We start from the raw sequence: 20,775 nt of genomic DNA, 5'->3' as shown, positions 1-20,775 counted from the left end.
AGCCTTCTTGTTTTCAGATTTTCTAACATTTTCAATCATCAAATTACTCCCATTACTTTGATTTTGCGTTTTTATGTTTAATGAATTGACACGACTGGCGGGCGTGATTCACATCGCATATTCTAAATGCAGGATGTTAAATTACTGAGCAACGTAGACATATTTGCGGCAATATTTTGTCACTAGCAGATCCTGTGGAAAAGGCATTGGGTAGAAATGAACAAAAAACATCCATATGAATGACTTTAACAACATTTTAATGTTAATCATCAGTCTGTAGAGTTTAGGGGTTTAGAGAAACGGCCTCTTACAATGTTGCTAGTGATGTAGTCAAGAAAGACAGTCATAAATATTCATATAAAGACATAGAACACACTGAAAAAGTACTTCATTGAACCGTCTTTTTGTTTTTTTGCTCATTTTAAATCACAAGACCTTTTTAGTACTATATGTACATAGTGCAAGAAAATACACGCTTGTTTCAATGAACACTTGGATGGGTGTGGCGAAAAAAGGCCCACAAAGAGAACCTTTTATTAATGTACAAATACTTTTAAGATTCCAAAGGTCGGACATAGATATTTGAATTTGACTTATGACAAGGTAACATGGCTTGGGGAAGTTTTTCTTTCCTTACTCAGCACCTTTTAGTACCCTCGTCTTGAAAGCAATTCGCATGAGTAGCATGAGTGACGTCAGCCGCGAGTCTTTTGCTTTCTCGATAGTTGCATTTCGACAATTTAAACACAGGTGTAACTGCTTTTTGAACAGAAAACCCTAGTTTGGAATGGATGACAAATGAGATAACAGCAGTGTATTTAAAACATCACCCAGCCCCGACAAAACTTCAGCGGGAAGGCCTAAAGCATTAACGGCGACAGTTGCTATGGAAACACTGACAGCAACACAGCAAGATCAATATGACAACCCAGTAATGTACACACTCTACTGTTTTGCTTCTTAGAAGTTAAATCCTCTTACGTTATCTGAATGCAAAACGGGGGGAAACCACTTATTCAAACACTTCTTACAGACTGAAAGGGATAAATTTGAGAAAGAAAGCATATTCATTTCTTCCTGCCTTCCTTCCCACCACACCGAGCAACGAGGTCATGGGGGAAGCGATCACACGAACACATTATGTACAAAAAAGGTAAAGCTCATGAACACAGCAAAGTAAATGTAAGCTACGTGCTTGTAAACGAAAACTCACAGCCACAGAGATGTCAATGGTCTGCGCTAGATTAAGACGGGAGCCAAACACGCGCATCATCTCGAAAGCTTAAAACTTGTGCTCCTAGAAATGGAGAAAGAGACTGTCAACTTGGGAGGAGGAAAAATGCAAAGTTTCTTCCAAATTCAAGTGTTGCAGGTTACAGTTAGAACAACAACAGAGTGTGTGTGTCTCTTTTTTTTTTTGTTTCCGTAAACCTGCGGCTGCTTGGTCTTCAACCCTCTGCGTGGCATGCAAGTGGTCTGCACTGACGGGTACCTGAGATAAGGAGCCTGATTTACTAAAACGCCAAATAATGGATTGCGTGCACTGACGACAAAAAGTGTCACACTGGTGGAGGGTTTTCCCCCCCAGAAAGGGCAAGATAATTTTTGAAGCGATGGATTTGGAAAGGGGTGCAGCTCTCACTCTAATGATGCCTGAAGCTCGGAAGGGCACTCTTTAAAAGTGCCTAGGCAGAAACCAATAATTTTTATGTTGCATTTCCGTGCATCTGAGTCATTTTAGGGAAAAGTTGACTTTTGTCATTATGGCATGACTCTTTCTTGGGACTTCCAGATCAGCCCTTAGTGATTCTCAAAGTGTAGTGGTATGTGGACGCCCTCTAGTGGTACATGGAGGGGGAAAACAATAAATGTTCAAATCGTTGTTGTTCATCCTGCATAGTCCATTTGTTAAGTTGCATTTAACTTTCAAAAACATTTTCATTTCCTCTTTTAGGACGGTTTGTATTCAAACATTTGTTTAGGTCATTTTCCTATTTGGGCGCAGTGTTCGGGTTCATACGTGGAATATTATTACTATACCGCCAAGCTAGTGTCCAAAAAACCCCAAAAACGAGCACTTGGTTGCTTGGCAAGTATTGTGAGAACGGACAATGAACTTCAGCGAACTGCGCAAAAAATGGGACCCTTTGATGTTTTGTTCTTTTCACTTTCAAGAATCTTCTCGCCCAAGACAAAACAAAAGAGGCTAACAACCACCTCGAACTGTTTTGCTGTCGGTGAAGGCGTCAGGATGACGAGGGACAGTCAGAAGAAGCGTGCGAGTCACAACTGATCACTTCTTACGTTTCCAACTTCATGTGTTGTCCATTAAAGTTATTTTAAAATAGCCTTCAATATTAAGATGAAAATGTTTACATTTTTATTTTTGTAACAGATTTTCTTTCACCCTTAACTTCCCATTGTGATAATTTATAAACAATGTTCAGGGGTCAGTGTGACCTGCTCTCATGTTGAATCATCATTAGTTTTTTTTTTTCCCTCAGATTTTCTTAATTCCTCACAGAACATAACAGGAGTCTTAAAAAAAAAGATTTTGACCTCTGTTTCGCTGTAAAATATTAACAATATTAATATTCAGTACTTATTATTTTCATTTCATTCATTGTGGAATATGACGATATGTGTTTTTGCAGGCGTTTTACATGACCATATTCCGGTTTCAAAGGATTTTTGTGATGTTGTTGCACACCTGTTTGTGACGGAAACTTGAAGAATGTGGTGTGAGGGTGAGAGTACAGTGAAACCCCGCTACTTCGCGGTTCACCTTTCGCGGGTTCAGTGCTTCGCGGGTCTAAAAAAATATTCGGGGGCATTGTAGTTTTACCGAGCGGCACGACGGGGCGCTGGAGCGGTTAGACGGCCGGCGTGCGCCGAAGAAGAGCGTGGGCGACGAAGAGAGTGGACGGAGAAGAGCACGTTCCCCCCGGCACTATCGGGGGCGAGTTTCGCGTGGTTCGGACCGTACCAGAGCTCCGGCCGGCGTGCGTGGCAGTTAAGCCGAAGAGGAACAACTTCCGCCCGGGCACTCGCGCGGCGACATTTCGTTTCGTTCGAGACCGTGCGAGAGCTCCGGAGGAGGCGGGCCGGCGTGCGTGGTAGTTAAGCCGAAGAGGAACACCTTCCGCCCGGGCATGAGGGGAGCGCGAGGCTGTCAGTTATGAATGAATAAATAAATGAAAAATGCCACCTTTCATTTCACAGGGCACACCGGACGGCGTACCAGCAGGTAAAAGTCAAAGTAATTAAGTACAAAAAGAGGTAATTGAATAAATACAAAAATAATGGCTGGGGGGAAAAAAAAAAAAAAGTTTTAATAATAATTTTTTTCTTGTTATAACATGAATTTCACTCTCTCTACCCGTGTATGTGTATGTGTATGTGTATGTGAATGTGTATATATATATATATATAGGTGCTAAGTATATATAAGTATTTTATTTTATTTATTTATTTTTTTTGAAGGTGCGCCGCTACTTCGCGGATTTTCAGTTTTCGCGGGTGGTCTCGGTCCCCATTAACCGCGGGTTTACTGTAATATCAGGTTTTTTTTGGGAGAATTATTTTGGAGATACAAAGTTTTAGCCCGGAAGCTAGAATACTTTTCAAGAAACCACTGCCTCGGTTTTGATGAACACTTTTCAGTCTTCTATGCTACGTTTGATTTCTGATACTCAGGATGATGATACTTGGTGTAAACGCATTGCTGAAAAATATGCCACCCGAATGTTTGTTTGTGGTTTGCCGAAAGTGGAAAGAAAGATTATAAGCTTGTCGATCAGCTTCCCTGGGCCAGTTTCTGCACACGCAAATCTTGAGTAAATCAGGCCCCAGGTGCGAGATTAGGCCTGATGTGGGGCCAATGATGCAAGGAGAACAGCTGCTGGTTTTATGGGTTGAGAATATGCAAGAGAGAAAGAGAAAGACGAGGAGGCGGCGACACGACGTCAGGCCGTGACCTCCTTGGCCTTGGCCTGCTGTCGGCGCTCCACGTTGCCATCTGCGATGTCGTCTGAAACGACGTCTTCCTCATCCTCGCTCTGTGCTCTCTCCTCCTCTTCCTCCTCCTCCTCCTCTTCTTCATCCTCCTCCTCCTCCTCCTCTTCTTCGTCCTCCTCCTCTTCGGTACTGTCCTGGCTCTTTCCCAGCTGCATGTTCTCCAGGGTCTTGGACACCCAAGACTCGATGCGGCTGTTGAGGGTGGGCACCTCCACAGAAATGGGTTCTGGCGTGTAGTCCTCCTCTTCCTCGTCCTCCTCCTCGGCCTCCTCCAACATGCCGGGCACCAGGGTGGAGGTGGTGGAGGTGATGGAGGAGGTGAGCGGGCCCCTGCAGCTGCCGTCCAGCGAGCCCGTCTCGGTACTCTGCTGGGAGGCCAGCTCCAGGCGGTCGTCGGCGCGGACCTCATCCCGCTCGCCGTGAGCCTGCGTCGGGGGTGCCGCCCTCTGTGGGAGGGCGCTTGTGGGGGCTGCCGGGGTCTCATTGTCTCTGTGGGTGGCAACGGGAGGGGAAGGGCCAATTGTTTCGGCCTCCACTGGCTCCGGCATGTCTGACGTTTCAACCATACTCCTCCAGTTGGTCTCTGCGGTCAGTGGGAAAAGCTTGATGAGTGTTTTCTTCGGACTAACGCGCATATAAAAACCATTACACTGAGTTGTAAAATATGAGATACACCTGCATTTTTTTTTCAAAATCACTGCAATAACACTTTTCTACCACGACAAGCTCAAAACGACGTCATAATATACGAAGAGGACAAGCGGGATCTCACCATACTCCTTCTCATTAACCTCCGAGATGGGCTCCGAGATGACAGAGCAAAAGGAGGTAGCGGAAGCTGCAGAGTGGTTGCGGGAATGTCCCATGTGATGCGGAACTTTCTTGACGTGTTTCAAGGCTTCCTCTGCCTGCTCCTGCTCCAGAGAGGAGACCATTTCCTTGTAGGCTTTTCTGGCCTCTTCGGTCAGTGACACGAGGCGGTCAAAGAGACGCTGAAAGAGGCAGATGAAAAGATGTATTCCATTTGAAGGAAACCTACCTCACAAGGCAGTGCATTTGACAAGAGACGGGCATTCCATTGAAGGGACGGAACGGGGATGGGCCCATGGCCATTTTGTGGATGGAGCCGGAGAGGTTTTTAAAAAGCAAGGACGGAAGAGGGTTTTCGTTTGTCCCAGCAATCGTCATTAACCGGGTCAAGTACGGCGGGTAAAGAATTCAAATATTTGCCCTCAGAGCAGAATGAAATATTGTAATCTTGAATACTGTTGTGTGTACTGTTGTCGAGCAAGAAAGTGAGACAGTGAGAAAGGGCGAACGAGAGATAAAGTCGGCAAGCACACGGGATCGATATGCGCGGCGCCTTTGTCAAGCAATTGCGAGCCAAAATAAGCATCTTAAAAATTTATTTAATTTGAGCAAAGGGATGACGTGCAATAAATGAGGGACTGGTGAAATGCAATGACAGAAGCGCATTAAAAGGACAAGGACTGTTATTTTATGAATAAGGACGTCAGGACGATGATGCAAGGGTGCCCAGGTGGCGGATGCGGGTCGGACTGGCAAAAGAGGGAAAGGTGTCCATCTTCGGTTTGATTTTGAGTGCCGTCTTACCTCAGCTCCAGAATAGTTGAAGATGCCAACCACACTAACGGCCACTAGTTTGTTGACGCAGCGTCCAAGCGCTTTTCTGCCCAAAGCAAACACAAACGGGATGCCCTGCTCTCTGGCCATGGCGATGACATTGTACAGGACTTCATCCAAACCACCTGCAACAGCACACAAGTCACAGAAATGGGGACAATTCGGAAAAATAAACATTAAAAAGAAACTTTTAGACACTTTGGGACAGAGTTGATGGCTTGAAGTAGTGATGGGAAAATGAAGCTTCAAATTTGATTCATGAACCAGCTGCTAGATTTTTAAGTCCTCTAGATGGCATCAATTGTGTTTTCAGCCCAGTGTTGAACAGAGAGTGCCATCTAGAGGAGACCAAAAATACTACAACTGCTTCAAGAAGCAGATTTGAAGCTTCATTTACCCGTCACTAGCTTGAAGTACCAAAATCAAACAAACTGATTGACTAATAATAGTTTTGACTGACAATGTACATGAATGTTTGCAGTTGTAGGTTACATTGGTGGCAGTATAGCAATGCAACATGCTGAATGTGGATTCTAATACTGGAAGGACACAGCTCAGTTCCCACCTTAAAAGCATAATTGGTTCCCCAAAGTTCCCCCCCCAAAAAAACCCCCGAAGAAAATACAAAAAATAAAATTAATCAAATCAACAAATTTCTCACCTTTGGCTTGGATCTTTTCACAGTTGGGAGAGATGATGACGCACTTGATCTTACGCAGCTTCATGTGCTTGGTGACCTCTCGGAGGCCCATGACGAGGAGCCGGTTGGACTTGGCCTTATTGGGGTCCTTCTGGTAGAAATAATCTTGGAAACGGACCAGCTCCTGCAGCAGCAGCGTCACGCTCTCGTCAATCTCCTTTCTCAGCACTTGGTTGCAGTACCTGTGGAGGGCAACAACATAACACCAGTTTCAAGGTTGAGGGAACACGATTGTAGAGTAAGTAATGATACCAAAACTTGCACAACTACAAGCTGTAAAGTTTTATTGCCTTTTCTTTGACGTTGGGGATGATCATTGGCGGTTTTGAATAATGTAGAATAAAACACTTAACCTGGGACTTCAAATTTATTGTGGTGATGGTGTATTGAGCTGGTGGTCACAGCAGAGGAAGGGGCGGGGCTTAGCCACAAGAGCCGTTTGGAGGCTATAAATGCAAAACGTGTTCGAGAAGGGCGGGCAAAGACAATAGGCCTACAGCGGAAGACACAAAGACACGTTTGTGGCGACTTGCACACATTTTTGCTGAGGAGGCACAATGGATCAGACATCTGTGCCATCCTCCACAATTCCAGATTGTGCAAAGGTCCACCCTTACCCAAAAAAACAAACAAAAAAAAATACCCGCTAACTTCTAAACGCTTCTCCCAGTCAAGGCTATTGTTGGGTGGGACGGCGATTCGCCAGATTTCTGACAGGAATCGCTCGAGTGAGTCGCTTACTCTCTGAAACGTCGACTGTGGATTATTGTGATTGCATTTGAAGCCATGGGACTCCCGATGCCGGAGCTTGAAGGAGAACCTTGAGACACAGGAGTGATGCTGTACGGAGAGTTTTGACTGGCTGGGGAGAGCGACGTGTCACTGGGCACACTCAGGCCATTTTCTGTCATACAAACACAAGAAAGGAACGGTTAACTCAGATTTGTTTTTGTTTTTTAACTATATGGGAATATACTCCATATAATTCATTTCCCCCACCTTCTTGAGAGGCTGGCTCTTGTGAGAGATATTCAGTAAAATGTAAACAATCCTCCCCATGGTCGTCTTGGCCAGGCGACTTTTGCGTCATGCTTGTTTTAACTTTTTTGCCTTCTCTCTCCATAAGAATAATCTAAAAAAAAAAAAACAGCAGAAAGAAACATTAAGAACAATGTCTATACAAAACACTGAAGGCTGCCATCTGAAATTGCTTACATCACTAAGACCTTGCGTAAGATCCATAAAAGGCATGCTTAGATATGACGGATTCTTGTCTGCAACAAATTGCAAACGAAGCTCCCGGTCAGTTTCCCGCTTTTGGTTGACATAAATGTAACGAGGTAATCCAATACTTTGGTGCACTTTGGGCCTGATTTACCGAGATCCTAAAATTACGTGTTCACTCTAACCGATTGCATGTCATTTACGAAGATTGCGATCTTCACCAAGATCCCCAAAGCGGGTGCTAAATTGTGCTGATGACTCTCTTGATCAATTACATTTGCCGTCAAAAGGGCTGCAAAACGTAATGGTGGATATGAGAAAAAAGTTGAAAAAGCTAGTGCAAAACTTTCGAGCAAACTTGAGCACTTCTTTCCCCCTTTTGTGGTGTATTCAAGTATATTGTTGGTGTCGGGTAGATTCTTTGCAATCAAAATGAGGAGACCAATGCCATCTTTTTCCCAAGTTGTATTCTATTCATTGCACACTCACATCAACACCACCCGACAAAAATGTTTAATGACTAATATGTTAAAAAAAATAATGAATAAATAAAAATTTTTTTTTTTTGGGCTGTTGATTGATTGATTAAAATAGTACAGACACAGAACTGGCGGCAGCCGTGTACTTCAAAGTATGAGGTCATACCGAACACCCACTGTGCAAAAAAAACTTTAGTACGTCACAAAAAAAAAAAAAATGCTCCTGCAACACACCTGGTTTTAATACACAACAAATAAATTGAATATAGGTTACGATACACAGCATATACAGTCCCGTTGAAAAGTAATAGAAGGGCAACCCCCGCCCCCCAAAAAATAATAATAAATTTAAAAAAAGGGAATTGACCTCGCCTTTTCAGTAATTTTGGAGGGGACTAATTTTTTTATTTTTTTTTTTAAATCAGGTCCATTGTGCTCCTGAATTATTATCAACAAGAATTAACCTTCTTGAGAGCTGTTGATCGCTTGACTTTGGGGATCTCGCGTTCCTTTCCTTGTTTTATACGAGGAGCAGTGGAATCCAGAGTGTTCGGGGGGGCAAAGTGTGGCTGAGGAAGACCCTTCAACATAGCTGCCAAACTGCCTGTACTGTGGAATGGCGTAGTTGTTCCAACTACAGGGAAATGAAACAAAGTGAGTCGTCGTAGAAAAAAAAAAAAGGTCTCAATAGTAAGCGGTGCTGATTGAATGGCAAACATCGAGGTGATCGGGATACCTGCGACAGATAGTGGCTTGGTATTGGTGATTTGCTTGGCCTTCAATGCCAGCTGCTGTTTGGCCAAATCTGCCAGCATGTCTCCCAGGTCCAGCGTGACGGGAGTTTTGCTCTTCTTGCCTTCTGCCTTGGTGAGAGCCTCCTGTCAAGAGGCAAACGTCAAAGACAGCAAACGGTCACTCGACGAAGACGGCCGGCCCCAGATGAACATCAAGTTGGTACCTGTAATTTCTGCTGCTCCATACTAATCTCTGAATACTCCTGAGCAGTCGCCACAGCAGCTGCCAGGGCCTTCTTCCTCTGGCTTTTGGCCCTCTTAGGAACCGACATGGTAATAGGGACTGGCGTCTGCACGATGTTGATTGGGGAGTTGTCGGCTAGATTTTCGAGCTGTGATAGACAAGAAAGGAGCATCAACTGTTGTTTGGAGCTCCGCAAAAGGATCAGTACAAAGCCATGCTTTCACCAAGTGGAAAAATCTGCATCACTTGTAGGATTTTTTTTTTCCGTCCAAAAAAAAAAATAAGTTTCAAAGGCACCAATGCAACTCATCAATTTTAGTCACTCTTCTATTGGAGTATGAACTCGTGGAGCTGTATGTCCAGAATCAAGAGTGGGGCCAGACAATCAGTAATTGATGTGCAACAACATCTTGAGACTAAGAACTAAACAGATGCACCATTTGTTAAAACGGGAGTTACGACCGTAACGACGGTTCTATGACCACCAGAGCGTCCTGTCACATGGAAATCCTTGTGTTCACGCGAGAACAATCTTCAGGACAGGAACCTCTGGTGACGCTGGAACTTATACCCGTCCAGGGTCATCCAGGGGTCACAAACAAAATGATTAAGGAACGCATCCTCAAACGACAACAATTTAGGAATGCGTCCTCAAATGCTAGTTACGTCTGGAACTACGGTTCCATGAATCTCGAATGACCGCCAGGAGGCGGTGCTTTAAGCAGCAGCCAAGGCTTTAAGCACCGCCTCCTGGCAGTCAGAAGGGATGAAATAGAACTGCACATATATGAAGGAGGGCTGGGTGATAAACCGAAAATTTACCGTTACCAAAATGTATTACTATGACCGAAATCTTTTTGCCCATGTCGGTAAAATCGATGTATAAAAAAAAGAAAAGCCTTTTCTGTCTGCGGCAATGTTCATGCCCCTTTAAGACCGCTACAGCGCCTCAAGTCACGTGACTCCACCCGCCTGATCGAGAAAGAAAACAGACGTCGCTGTGGTAGCTGGCGATTCAAATCCAGAAGCTTTTCACCACCCACAACACAACTATGCTTTGCTGAAAGTTCAAAGTGAGAAGCAAGGTTTAACAAGTGACAACAGCCCATTAACGGAGGCGACTTGTGGTCGAGTCGCAACATGGATCCCTGTTTGAGCCTGAATGTGCATTACATAGACGACAAGTGGCGACTGCGCACCAAAGTACTCGAGACGGTACATTTTCCCCGATGATGCACACTTGTTTATTTGGCTTGCATTGACATTTTCTTTCATTTTATTTAGCATTTTTTTATTTGGCATTATTTACATCATGAGAGCATCTTGGCGCAATCTATTTGCAGGAAAAGATTTTGCAAGAGGTACCCTTCCTTTTTCTTTGTGACATTGTTCAAATCATGCAAAGCAAGCTATTTGGAATGTTTATACAAATGATTTTTGTACTTTTATTTTTTATTGAAAGTAATGTGTACCATCTGGTCAATAAAAAAAAAAACAGTCAATATGCATTTCCTGCATTTATTTAGATTTTAGTCCACGGGGGGAATTTATCGTTATCGAGGTAAAATTGCTAAATTTCTCGCGATATGGATTTGAGGTCATATCGCCCAGCCCTAATATGAAGTGAACATTCAGTGCTTTTAAGCGACATCTTTGGCGATCAGTAGGGATGAAATAGAACCGTAAACACCACAAAGGATGAAAAACAGTTGTGTTTAGAAAGTAACAGTTTCAAGTTTACAATTTTCATGATCAATACCAAAGACTCTGATCACAGTCCACAGGTATTCACTTCACTTGTTCACTTACCAGATTTCTATGGAGTGTTGGCTGCATTTGCGTGTGTGCTGGAGTTGCTTCCGCTTTGGCGCAGCGCTGGACTCCGCCTCCAGTAGGCAAGTCGGGACACTCATCTCTCTCATCTTCATCCTTGTAATGTGTAAAATACATCTTTGAGTATGAAATGAAAAGTGAAGTGGTATGTTAACAAGATCTTGGTTTTCCCACTTCAAAGTAAAGGGGCTCTGGAGTCTCGTCACGAGTGACCAGCACTGGCTGCAGTCTTTGTTCAGATTGGTTTGGAAGACCACGCCCAGAAGAGGCACTGTGAAAATCCTTAAAAAAAAACAAAAAAACAAATTTAACTTTAAAAACGCAAAATGAAGAATACAGACCTGCAGGCTGTCAGAAGAACGTGATCTGCAAGCTCGGCAGCTGATGATTATGACGGAATGTTGGCTGACAACTACGTTAAAGTTTCACATTTCTCTCCTAAAATTGTCTGACCTTAATTAGAATCCCACGGTGCATTTGAGCTAAGGGTGCAATTCTGGTGGATTCATTCACTTTTAAACCCACGAAAAAGAAAAACTGTCGTCGGAAGTAATCATGGCTTCACTTTTGCTTTGCACAATAACATCAACAAGGACCTTTAAAATGCAACGCAGGGTTCTCGTTCAAGTTTGAAGTCAATTTTTAACAAACACTTTCACATTTTATTTTCCGATGTTTCTTGCGTGAGCGAATCACGCTTGTCGGTTGGCTGAGCACGCTCCACTCACAGATCATCTGGCTCGATGATCACTGACCGGCACTTTTGAATAACGTTATGCGCTTCCGAACAGAATGTTGTTCAAATGTGCCATTTGAATATTAACGTGGACGAGACTGACGAGATACGCACGCACACACACACAATAATCCAAATGTACCTAATCTGCGATCTAATCAATGCAAGCAAGCAAGCAACTCCAGTGGTCTTTGCCATACCTGTGAGAAGTTACTCTGTTCAGGAATCTTCCTCCGGTCGGCTCGGTGGAAATGTACCCATGTACCCGCTAGTAGACACAAAGAACCAAAATGCTGGTAACTTGTAAACTATCGCAGATTTGTGCGTCCATAATTGAGGCCATTAAATCAAGTCTAATGGTCTTCACTTTTACCCTTTCATGTCAATCCAATTTTACCCAACCAGAAAGTTATCATATGGCATGATTATCTTGGTGATCTCGATTGGTGACGCAGAAATGGAGCAGCATTTCAACTTACTTGTCATTACACCAGTCTCAACGCCCTAAAAGACAAAAAAAAATAAAATATTGCAATTACTATAGAATAGTCTCATTTGATAGTTGATAATGTATGCTTTAATTATTACTACACTTGCATTTTGAATATTATACAATTGATTAATTAACAAAATATTGCTAAAAAACAGAACAATAAGCTAAAAAAAAAACAAAAATAAAAACTTGTTGCCATACTGTGGCTGACGTGGACATCTCTGCTGTTCGATGCGTCGCGCCCGCTGCTTGTTTATGTTTGGGGCTACAATATCCGCTGTCGCTGTCTATGTCTGCTTCACTGGTCCCCTGATCGCTGTAGCTTTCAGCCGCATTGGATGTCTGTTGCCGCTTTGCTCGGTTCTTCCACAGAAGTGGACTGGCAGGCTCCCCTGAACACCGACCGGAGACCTCGCCTGGGAAGTCTGATGAGGTATCAGACACATATATATTCATACAGGATTGTCATACATATGCTATCATAGCACACTTCATTAGCCATCAAAAAGAAAGAGCTGGACAAACATTAAAAGTACAGTCCAGAGTCAAAACCATGTAAAGCCTGACTTCTTGTCCATTAGGTGAGGCGAGGCGAGGCGAGGCCTGCTAATGAACAAACCTGTTATTGTTCACAGCTCTGTTGTGTTTAACAGATTCCCGGTCTACTTTAGCAATGAATATGTTTAACTAGTTCGGTAACAATATAAAGTACCTTTGGGGGTGTGCGTCAGAATCACTCAGACGTCATAAAAATTGAAGAGATTCTTTAACTCATTTCACTAGAGGAAACCACTCAATCCCAGCGTTTTTCTGGATTTGGACTGATTTTGCGAGGCCAACAGAAAATCAGAGAAGAAGGTCTTTCATTTTAAGGAGCATTCTCTGCTTCTGGTCAGAAAACTTTTTCTTCTTTTTATTTTGTTTCAATATTTATTTCACCGTCACTTAATCAAATAGATTTGCACAGAAAAAAATGTACATGCCACAAAATTCAAGTGGTGGGTAACGCATTGGGAACATTCCTCTGCACAAAACTGTTACTGACATTTTCGTAGACATACGACAGTCGTCTACTTTCCGAAAAACAGATCATTACAGGTGACGTCATTCCTTGCACAAATGTAAATAACCCAACTGGAATCTCTACATTCTTTTGTTGTTTTGAAGCCCGAGCAATTGCATCATCAACCTGTACAACCAGATGCTGCGGGTATTGGCAGTCAGCGCAACTTCCTCACTAAAATGAAAGTAAAATGCTTTCAGTCAAAGAACATCTTTCGTGAACATGTCGAATACAAGTAGAAAGGTTTGATGATCTTACAGGTTCTTACATCTGCAGGAAGAAGATGTTTACCTGTCTGCTGGGCTGCATCCACCAGGAGAACTTTCTTTGTCCTGCCATCATGACCCATGTTGCACACTTCCTTCTGCACAGCCAAAGTCCTGTTTGGGGGGCGGCGACCCCTCGGTGGCGGACAAATGCCCAAATGTTGCTGTTTTACATTGCGGTGAGGGGAAGACACTTTGTTGTAACATCATCATCTTCGACATGAGGATACAAACAATACAAATGCTTGCAGATGGTCTTGTAGCCTTTAACTTCAATGTGTTTGTCTTTAAATTTCTTTCCAGTCTCCTGAGACAAAATCTCAATTGGTGAAATTACACCATTCAACAGCAAATTTTAAGCAGAGATGCCATTGTGTGTCTCTAAACGTATTCTGGATACTACTTCTGAAGGTTTGTAGGTTTTTGAGTGTTTTTTTTGTTGACCAATAAAAATATTTTACCATGCGTTACAAAAAAAAAAGAAAATGTCACTTCTTAGTGAATCCAACACTCAATTCATAAATATTACTAAATATATTATATATTGTTAGTATTTTTATGAAAACGGGTTAGAAGAAAATTACAGACGGAAAAGTAGCCATTGATTAAAAAAAAAATATAGTAAACAATTATTGAGAAATTTTATTTTCAATCGATTGTAGAGATACTATCATTTTTTCGTCCAAACCTGTTTCATTATCTTTTTAAATTTTATTTAATTTGTAATTCATTTTTCTATATTTTGTCAACAACGTCTTAATTTTCACAAAATATACTTTCTATTAGTGATGGGTGAGTGAAGCATCAAATCTGCTTCATGAAGCAGTTGTAGTATTTTTGGACTCCTGTAGATGGCGCTCTCTGTTCAACATTGGGCTGACTTGCCATTTTTTAAACCCTTTATTTAAACCAACAGTGCCATCTAGAGGACTCGAAAATACAACAGCTGGTTCATGAAGCAAATTTGAAGCTTCATTTTCCCATCGCTACTTACTACTACTGTTACTATTATTTTTCTTATATCATTAGTTATTTTTATCTCTCCTTAACAGAGATGTACCAACAGTTTTGTCTTTGTGTGTCAGTGACGAGCGAAGAGTTGACCCTTTTTACCTTTGGCATATTAGGTCGCACCAAGCCTCTCCCTCTGTGATTCGTTATCCCGTATGCCGGCCCGAGAGGCAGCGGCCTTTCGCCAACCTCCATTGAGACGGCATTAACAACCCCAGGCTGCACGGGCCCAGCATAGTTGCCATGGAATGGCTGGTAGAAGCCCATCATGGGCGGGCACGGGGCAGGCATAATCTGGTAGTAGGCATAGTCGTTGGACACAGGTGGCTGAGGGGAAGACATGATTGGGTAGGCCAGGTAGGGCCCACCGGGGCCAAGGTTCGGCTGATGCCAGCGCAGTTCCCCTCCATTGTACATTGGATGCTGCTGCCTGTGAACAACAAGAGAATTCTCCTGAAGCGCTGTTAAGAGACCCAAGAAAAGTCACCAACTTGTTGACATGTCCAAAGGTTCGGTCGGTTATTACCAACGTCACTAACATAAACCTATTTCGACAACATTTAGCAACCAGTATACCCGGATTAATACACTATTATTGATGGAACACTGCCCAGAAAACTTTCCACAAAATTACAAAATCTCATTTGATTCCATTTTTTCTTCTTGTCGTTATAAGAAAAAGTAAATGAAAATAACATCATGATTTCTGGCATAGTCAGCAATTGTAACAGGCAAAGTATGAATTTGGTGAAGACTTCAAATCAATGTGGACGCAGCAACTATGGAATCCAATTAAAAAAAAAAAAGGACAGGACAAATCCAATTGCATTAATTGATGAAACTGATTAATCGCCGATCTGATTATAAACATGAAATGCACATATTAAACAAACTTTTCCAACTCAACAACAAAAGAAACTTTTCTCAATTCAACAAATATAACATGTTGATAAAAGGGGAAAGGCCTCGGGAGGAGAGATGGTTGTATCTGTCGCACCACAAACAAGTCGGGTTGCCACAAACCATTATTTTAGTAGTCGTCTAATCACAAACAGTAAAAAAAAAAAAAAAAAAAAAAAAAAAAAAAAAAAAAAAAAAAAAAAAATCTTTATTAGGAGTAACATATTTTTTAAATTATTTTTTGTTAGTACTATATATAACATAGCATATTGCAACAAACTTAATTATGTGTGCCAATGAGGACGCGTGGCAGATGTTACTTTGAGCATCAGAATTTCCCAGTTCGCGAACGCATCAATCCGTTCACGAGAGATCTTTCTGCTTCGATTTTAAACACGGCATACGCACACTGTTTTGGTGAGTCCGCTGACTAATGCCTCCTTACAATTTGTTATCAAAGCAAAACGGACATTGTGTCCGTGTACATCAAACACGCACCGGTTCGAACTCGTCGACTAATCTTGGCGGCCCGACACTGAAGTGCATGACGGCTTGTTAAGATGGTGCCCTCATGCTCCAGAAAGGCGGACATTTTCACATCCAACCCGCTATAGCAGTCATTTCCTTGCATTCAAATAGTGCGGAAGGAAACAACGTCGCGGATGTGTGCAGGATATAGAAGACCACTCGTGAGGACAAAAAATAAAGGAGCCACTGGAAACTGGTCGTGGTGCCATGTCCACTCACTCGAGGACGATGGTGTCTATTTCAATATTACGCAATCTTCAAATTAACCACTACACACTAAAAATACATTGTTGAATTGAAGTACTGGTGTCAAACTTGTTTTCATAACTCGAGTTTTGGTTTCCCTCAGAGTTCTGCAAAACAACTTTGTCATGACTGCATTCAGGGTTCAGGAAACCGAGCGAAACTACTTCACATGAGAAGATTCTTCCATTCAAAAGGTGTCGTCTGCTCCACGGGCAATTTAAACTCGTCTAAGCGTGAGAGAAATGATTCGAAAGCGGCGGCGCATCTCAATGAGCAGCGTCTTCATTTCCGGCCTGCGACACTGCCAGTACCTGTTGGGTTGGTTCTCCTGAACAAAAGGGTAGCAGGTGATGAGGTAGCTCGGTATAGGAGTAGATTCCACCCCTCCGCTGCCCCCTCCTCCTGCTGGCTCTCCAGACAGACTCATGCTGACCAGCGACCCTTCGAAACCTTTCCTCTGTGGGATGAACGGTTCCACTTCGGCTGAAAGTTTTACATCCTGTAAAAAACGTAAAGCGTGGTTACTGTTAGGAGGGTGAACAGAAGAACCAAATGAAATGATTTTGAATATAACTGGTTACTCCAATTTCAAGAGGCTGTGCACACTTGCATACAAATCATCATAATTATATTCACTTTGACCCTTGAAAAAAAAAATTCCCATTTGGTTAGAACAGATTTTAGGTCACATTAGTAGTAATCAAAATTGTCATGTTTTTGCCCATTTTAAAATTGCGAATAACGGCCGATTAAATCGTCTGACTGCTTAATCGGTCCGGCCCGATTTAAAACAAACACTTTTTTGGGTCATTTTGTCCATTTTTGGGTCAGGATTTCGTGATTACGTCGATTAAGCATTCAAGAAACTACTGCTGTTGACATTTCCAAGAAATGTTCTCTGATTTAATCAACTTATTTGTGTCCATATCTGTCACTAAGGTTGAGTCATTTCTTTAATAAAATACTTTAAAAGCATGCTCATGTTGTCATCTTTGCGCTGTCGAAGTTGGCCAATTAAAAGGAGGGGTGAGCGAGTTCAGCGAACAAAGAGGCTTCCCAATTTCTCTCAAACAGAGCTTTGGATGCAACTTACAGTGAAGTCTGTGCATGCAACACAGACAGCGATTGTGTCCCACTACCATTGGCGGTGGGTGCTTTATTTCCCCCTCCACACATCCACAAACGTCATCTTGTCAAAATGGAAATGTAGCAGATTATGCCTAGATGGCCAATTCACTGAAACTAAACAGCAATGTTGACTCAAGACGTAGGATATGGCTGCAAGTGATCGTTTTGTCGCGGTACAAAAGTCTGCAGCGGTACACAAAAGAAAATAATAATAATAATAATTAAACCCAGAAATGCTCATAATAGAAAATAAATAAGAATCCAATGGCGTAATATATTTTCATACATTCAGTAGGTTTTAAAATAACCCTTGAAAGGAAAATGGCTCCTATAGCAGGCAGTGACAGGATTACGTTTAAGAAGATAACAGAGACAACAACGCAAGATAAGCTAATTACACAGCAGGGAACAACGTGGAGGCCACACATGCACATGTAGTGAAACTTGAATTTAGAACTCCCAGGTGAGAATAGTAACGTTGCTTTTGGATGGCTCCAAGAGGACGCATTCATGAACGGACTGCGATTGTGGATCAGTTAGTGAGCGTGTGAAGGAGAATAGCCGCAATTGTGAGTTGCATTGAGGTCACAGGCAGATGTGCATTCTTTCGGGGTGGAAGAGCCAACACATATAGACGGGGATCAACTGAGGCTTTTGTTTCGTGAGAATTAAACAGAATTGTGCTCATCAAGTGTAAATGTTTATCATAATTATGAGTAAATGTTACTGTACACAAGCCTGTTGATGTCAAGTGTCAGTGCGGACTTGTGATGGGTGGACTGGAGCGACTACTGAAAGCCATTCCAGATGTTGTGTCAAGTGCACAAACAACACTACAATCAAATTCTTACTTCCTTTTTTTTAGTTATCAACTCATTTACTCCCTTAGACGTACAAAGACGTCTTTTAAAGCAATGGCACCCTCTACCAAAGACGTATAAGTACGTTTCCTGTCTTTTTTTACGTCATAGTGTACATAAGGGTCTGATGCAACCTCTGACTGAGAATCAGCCTTGTCCGCATTGTGAATCATGTAAAAATCACCCAGCAGGGGGGCAGAGGTGCAAAAGATCCGCCTTGAATCTGCGCCAGAGGTACAATTGGGGGGCGGGATCCTGGGGTACACGGTATAAGTGTGGAGAGCGGCGCGGTTAGCAGCAGCATAGGCAGCACTAGCAGCAGTAGCATTAGCAATGAAATCTTCCAAGCAATTGACGATTGAGGAATGCTTTTTTGTAAAAAAAAGCTTCACGAAAGCATCAAGGCGATGGAGACGCTTTGGTTGAGAGGATGACACGCATCAAGGCGATGGAGGCGCTTTGGTTGAGAGGCAAACCACTTAAAATATAGTAAAGCTGCTCCTACAGATTCTATTTTAACACTAGACGGAATTGAATTAATAGAGATAAAATGTAATAATCAGCATATACGACGAATTCTATTAAAAAATAACAAAATTGTGCCCAGAGGGAAATCTTTTTGGAATTCTCAGATTGTGGACGTAAATTGGAAAAAAGCATGGCTTTTACCTTATAAATACTGTATTACTAATAAAGCCAAGGTGATACATTTTAATATCTCACATAATATATATCCAGTTAATTCCATAATCTCCAAATTTATTGATATTAGCAATATTTGCTCTTTCTGTGGGAATGAAACTGAAACAATATCTCATTTATTCTTTGACTGTATGATCACAAAGCAATTTTGGGCTGATTTAATGCTTCATTTCTTTAAACCATCTGAAACCCCCTGTGTTCTTAATATGAAGGATATTGTTTGCTATTATAGTAACCCAAACGATAACAATTTTGCATACTTAATTAATTTCATCATTCTTTATGCAAATTTTTTTATCCACAAACAGAAATTCTCAAAATCCTCTCCCAGATTTGTGCCTTTCCTGATAGAGTTGAAATCCATATTTAACTCGATTAAATTAACAACAAGAAAAGCAACAAGATATTGACATTTTTGAATGCCTTTTTCCTCTAAAAGCCTTAATTACATATATCCAGAGACATTGTTCCTGTTTTACTGTGTATTTTTATTTTATTTTATAATATAAATTTTTTTTCTACAGTCATTATCCCTCGCTGTGAATTCTATTTAAGGATGAAAAATGTATATGTTAGTTTAATACCTGAACTGAACTTGTGATACTGTTGTACTGTCTATTTAAAATGTTCAATAAAAAAAAAAATTTAAAAAAAATGTCTCTACACTCGTCGCACGCGCGCACGTACACGCGTATGCACACAGGCAGTGGAATGTCATTAATGCTGAAGAACCAGACATTCTTCTTCACACCACAGATTAAACCTCAGCGCCTCACCTAAAAGCACTCTCACGAATTCCCAGGAATGGCCTCATGGGAGTCTCTTCGGCGGCATTCGAGACTGAACAAGTATATTGTCGCTCAGCTGTTGCCGCTTCCAACCGTCGTTCAGTGACAGCTGAGATGTTTTGGCTCATGTCGCGACAAGCCAAGGTAGCATCAACATAGCTTCTCATCGCACAAGGCAATGCTTAAAACAATATAGAACACAAAAAGCGCACGAGCAAGAAAAAACACAGCAAACTTGTGACACGGATAAAACAACAACAACGATGACAAAACGAAACAAAATCAATGGATAATATCCGTTATGTGACAAAAGCCGTTGCCGTTAGCACTACGGACGCTGACTGATGCTAGTCAAGTACCGCTTAGCTGCCCATCTCAAAACAACGTGTGCTGCACATGTGTCTAACTATGCACACCGATTGAGCAAATTGCAAAATTGTAATGAGTCATTAAATGAAGTGAATTACCTTAATGTCACTTGCATCCATGTCAGTCACCGACGAGGCGACTGTCCCTCATTGACCCCACAGTGGATGTCAGGATGTGGGCCTTTTTATCTTCTTCATGGTAAATAACAACAATAACAATCCCCTAAGGTTCAACAAGTTGTGCACTCGGACCTGACTGGATGTACAAACGTGCTTTGAGGCTGAGAAGCGTCCGCTCGAAGTGCGTTAGCTCCGAGCGTCGGCCACTGGCTAACTGCGACTGCAGCCCAGTCGACTCTCCAGTGGAAACCCGAGTCACCTGAGCGGAAGTAGTTGGGCCCCAGCCACGCTCCCATTGGCTGGAATGTGCTCCGCGGCTAACGCGTAATTGAGGCACAGTCGCTTTAAAACGTGACGTCAGACAAGCGAGGTAAGCGAACGTTAGAAGTTCGTGCATCGTTTATTAGAAAAAAGCTCGCACATCTCCGCTGAAATGCCAGGTTTTGTGATATAAAAAATGGGACAAAGATAAGCCATTTTCAGATTTTCCCCCTCCATTAATATACCCCATAGAGCGTACGACCTGGGGGAAAAAAAGTGAAATTAGAGTCCGGATTTAATCAAGCACAAACTCGCGTTAAAGGGGAGTCAACACACATCTGTCACATTTTAAAGAGCCTTTGACTAATTAACCCAAATAAACTTCAGATGTTTCTCGTAGGCTTGTCCACTGTGAAAATTCGAAAATTCT

General features: G+C 42.2%; 1 protein-coding gene across 2 annotated transcripts; it reads right to left on the bottom strand.

Moving 5' to 3' along the window:
* Positions 1 to 240: 240 nt before the first annotated feature.
* Positions 241 to 20,374, bottom strand: secisbp2l (SECIS binding protein 2-like). Of its 2 annotated transcripts, none has more exons than XM_088296254.1 (18): positions 20,064 to 20,374; positions 16,430 to 16,617; positions 14,547 to 14,874; positions 13,459 to 13,597; positions 12,306 to 12,529; positions 12,091 to 12,115; positions 11,812 to 11,879; positions 11,050 to 11,157; positions 10,852 to 10,971; positions 9,023 to 9,190; positions 8,801 to 8,942; positions 8,529 to 8,698; positions 7,361 to 7,493; positions 7,103 to 7,265; positions 6,323 to 6,543; positions 5,632 to 5,786; positions 4,790 to 5,009; positions 241 to 4,600 (listed from the first exon to the last, which is right to left on the bottom strand). In XM_088296254.1, the coding sequence occupies exons 1-18, from the start codon at positions 20,082 to 20,084 to the stop codon at positions 3,966 to 3,968; spliced, it is 3,228 nt and encodes a 1,075-aa protein (XP_088152380.1). In that variant the 5' UTR covers positions 20,085 to 20,374; the 3' UTR covers positions 241 to 3,965. The 2 variants fall into 2 exon arrangements, with proteins under 2 accessions (XP_088152380.1, XP_088152381.1); XM_088296255.1 differs by lacking the exon at positions 20,064 to 20,374 and adding an exon at positions 19,585 to 19,940.
* Positions 20,375 to 20,775: the final 401 nt, after the last annotated feature.

This window comes from Idiotropiscis lumnitzeri, chromosome 5 (genome assembly GCF_059441095.1).
Source record: "Idiotropiscis lumnitzeri isolate Australia: NSW breed Sydney's pygmy pipehorse chromosome 5, RoL_Ilum_1.0, whole genome shotgun sequence".
Classification (NCBI taxonomy): Eukaryota; Metazoa; Chordata; class Actinopteri; order Syngnathiformes; family Syngnathidae; genus Idiotropiscis; species Idiotropiscis lumnitzeri.
This window is presented reverse-complemented; position numbering and strand designations above follow the sequence as displayed.

Coding starts and splice junctions, on each gene's coding strand:
- secisbp2l (XM_088296254.1), bottom strand. CDS start 20,084: ATGGATGCAAGTGACATTAAG. Junction 14,875..16,429: donor CAGGAGAACCAACCCAACAG/GTACTGGCAGTG, acceptor TGTTGTTCACAG/GCAGCAGCATCCAATGTACA. Junction 12,530..13,458: donor GGATGCAGCCCAGCAGACAG/GTAAACATCTTC, acceptor ATACCTCATCAG/ACTTCCCAGGCGAGGTCTCC.